This window comes from Sinocyclocheilus rhinocerous, unplaced genomic scaffold (assembly GCF_001515625.1).
Source record: "Sinocyclocheilus rhinocerous isolate Xijiao unplaced genomic scaffold, SAMN03320098_v1.1 scaffold11, whole genome shotgun sequence".
In the NCBI taxonomy this organism is placed as follows: domain Eukaryota; kingdom Metazoa; phylum Chordata; class Actinopteri; order Cypriniformes; family Cyprinidae; genus Sinocyclocheilus; species Sinocyclocheilus rhinocerous.
In genome coordinates this window covers 1,922,423-1,925,777 of record NW_015625587.1, presented here as the reverse complement: position 1 = coordinate 1,925,777, position 3,355 = coordinate 1,922,423, and the positions used below count along the sequence as shown (strand labels likewise).

Below are 3,355 nucleotides of genomic sequence, written 5' to 3'. Positions count from 1 at the left end.
TGGAAGTTTTATTAAAAAGGAGGGAGGTGTTTGATTATCTGTCCAGCAGAAAATCACGTAAAAACACTTTTTGTGATTTTTCAACAGTCATTTGGCAAGTGATAACATACTGCTCAAATGTATTCCATGTAGCTTTTAAAGGTATAAGATTGTTAAAGAACAGTCAATTATTATTTATTTTTTAAACATATAAATAAATTTTAAATATATTAAAGGGGTCATATGATGCTGCTAAAAAGAACATTATTTTGTGTATTTGGTGTAATGAAATGTTTATGTGGTTTAAGGTTCAAAAACACATTATTTTCCACATACTGTACATTATTGTTTCTCCTCTATGCCCCGCCTTTCTGAAACGCGTCGATTTTTACAAAGCTCATCATTCAAAAAAAGCGAGGTATAATGATAGTATCATTATGATACTATCACAAAGTTATTTGGCAAGTGATGTAACATAGGCTACTGTACCACTAAATTCGGTTAAAATAACTGTGTAAATAAATTTTTAAATAATAATACTCATTTTAATTTAATTTTTTTTTGCATTTAATTTATAAAAAAAATTTAGTTGATTAAAAACCTGTTAAAACATCATAACTACCACTTTTAAAATGAACAAATACCATAAACAATTTTATTAAACTTAATGACATATACTTTAGGGTGAGAGTTCCTGTGTCAGTAGAAACACCATTTCATTTAGTTTTATTTAGGCATTAAAAAATAATTGTGAAGATCTAAGGCTCTTAAACGTATCATCCAGTAATAAGGGTTTTTCGCCAACCTGGCAACCCAGACACAGCTCTGACGGAACTGAACCGCTCAATCGAATCTTCGGAACCATGTGACATAACATAGCCAATAAGCTGTCAGTAATCCCCTGTTATTGTAGCGGGAAACTTTATGATAAGCAATTAAATAAAACAATGTGAACATTAAATGATTGTGTGCATGTTCCAACTTCTTCTGTATGGGTGAGTCTTTTGCTTCCTGGTTTGCCATCACTTTACTAACAGGTTGAACGTTTCGCTCGGTTGCCATGACAAACGAGCTAGCGAGCTAATAACGAAACCGAACAACAATATAAAACATTTGTACTTTCTTCATTAACAGCCTGTTTGTTTAAGATGCAGCGCGATCAGACTTTTCTGTCTTTCTTCCAGACGTTTTCTCGTTTAGGTTGTGTATCAAATGTGATTTAAGTTTATTTATTTGTTTGAAAGCAATTATTCTTATAATAACACTTGTATATAAAACGTAGTACTAATTCTAATATGTTTGTCTCACAGTGTTTCAGTGAATTATGGCTCATAGACTAACTCAAGAGGAGCTGGATCATCAGTTTGAGCAGTTCTTGAAAGAGGTAAGTTATTGTTGACAGTCTCTACTATTGACAGTTTACTGTTTAACTACGTTTGTGTGTGTGTGTGTGTGTATATATATGTTACATACTGGCCTTACATAGCATACATAGCCTGAATGCACTGTAAGTCGCTTTGGATAAAAGCGTCTGCTAAATGCATAAATTATTTTATATATATATATATTGGTATTTGATGTGAAAAACCTTTGGGAAGTTGATGCTTCATGTAGTTTGACATGCTATACTCCATCTAAGATTATTTTAAACGTGTTTATTTTGCAAATGATTTTATAAATCTTCTATATGCAGTGTATTGATTGAAAGACAACATGCAGTAAATATTGTTGAGCCCAGTATTCCAGGTAAACTTTATGCTGTTGTGTATTTATTTACTTTTTTTGCCAGTCTGTCTCTGATGACTCGGTCGATTTGGGCACCAGCGCCAGGCGCCCTAGTGTTCTTGACAGCTTGGGAAAAGCACCTGTCAGGCCAGTGAAGAAGGCCTCAGCGTCTGTGCCGTGGTGGCAGGATGATGATGACAGTGAAGAGGGACCAGGTGAGTGCTGGTGATCTTTGGTCTGGGTTTGAAAACCAAAGCTTTACAGTTCACACCTTGGAAAGTTTCTGAGATCCACTAACACCTTGTGTGCCTTTGAGCAAGTCACTTTATTCCAGATTTCCAGGGATGCATGCTCTTCTTGTATTGTGTATTATGAGTATCTTTGTGTAGGAAGGTGTCAGTACAGATCTAACTATCTAAAGATAATATTGGGGGTTTAAGCAACAAATATTGTAGTTTAGCATTTGTCCACTTGAGGGCAGCAAGCACAAAGCAGAAGACAAAATAAATGATGCAAAATCAGAAGATTCAGATGTGTCATCAGGCCCTAAAATGCAACTATGAATTGCACTGCCTTTGTTTCAAAATGACTTGCATGTAGCTCGATTGATTCATTTTTAGCAGACTTTGATAAGCAAAAATTTTTCTGAATAGAATAAATTAAATAGAATAGTTGATTAGAACTGTTGTTGTTTTATGTTGTTGACTTGCATACAGGGTATAATATAACTCAAAATTCTAGATATGAACTGATGCATGTGTTTTTTTAATATGATTAGACCTGATATAAACTTCACCTGATGTTAGTCATCTAGGCAGCCTAATTGCTTCTGCGATGGAGGAGTTGCCGTTTTCTCGTTATGCTCTGCTCTTAATAGACCTGTTTTGTTTTGTTTTTTGGGATTTGGGTTTCCCAGTGCCTTTGCATTTGCTTGCATGTAAACTGACTTACAAATGAGGAACATAAAGCAATTTATCATAGGTGCTATCAACATCTAACAGAAAATATTGTTGGAAAGTATATTGGATGTCACAAGTGCATTTATATCTAAACAACAGTAAAGCAGTGAGACATAATAGGAAAATACCTAAACTAATTATACATTGTTCTGCCATCAAGTCCCTCAGTGATTAAGGTGTTGTTTACTGCATAAACACATTACTAGTTTACTACATTACTCCGATTCTGTTTATCGATTCTGATTCTTTTCGATTCCCAGTTTTGATTCCAATGTGATTAAATAATGATATAATAACATTTATCCTGTGTCTCTTTTTTGCAAACCATTTATTAATACCATGAACAAAAATCAACAGGCTACATAAAAACTGGACTCTTTAAGAGCTGTTTGTGTGCAAAATAGAACTGCATGATTCTGGATAAATTGGGTTTGTTTTTTTTTGTTTTTTTTCCCCCAATGGAAGTTGTAATTCTCATTATTCTGAGGAAAAAACATTAGACAACTAAACAAAATCACATGTAATTTATGAATTAATGATTAAATGACTCACTCGAGATGTACTTGTTTCATTACTGGATGAATCAGCGTTCTTGAACGAATCTTTTGTATGATTCAAAGACAAATACATTTTAACAGCCCCTTTTCGCCACCTACTGGCGTAACAATGTAATCGATAATCTTCATTTGAAG

At 33.8% G+C, this 3,355-nt stretch overlaps 1 protein-coding gene across 1 annotated transcript in view; it reads left to right on the top strand.

The window, feature by feature from the left end:
• Window positions 1-894: 894 nt before the first annotated feature.
• Window positions 895-3,355, top strand: part of LOC107756046 (centrosomal protein of 162 kDa-like) — an 18,228-nt gene continuing 15,767 nt past the window's right edge. The window contains exons 1-3 of the mRNA XM_016573025.1: window positions 895-974; window positions 1,290-1,363; window positions 1,769-1,919. Coding sequence (XP_016428511.1) covers window positions 1,304-1,363; window positions 1,769-1,919 — 211 coding nt within the window. The 5' untranslated portion in view covers window positions 895-974; window positions 1,290-1,303. The remainder of the gene's footprint in view (window positions 975-1,289; window positions 1,364-1,768; window positions 1,920-3,355) is intronic.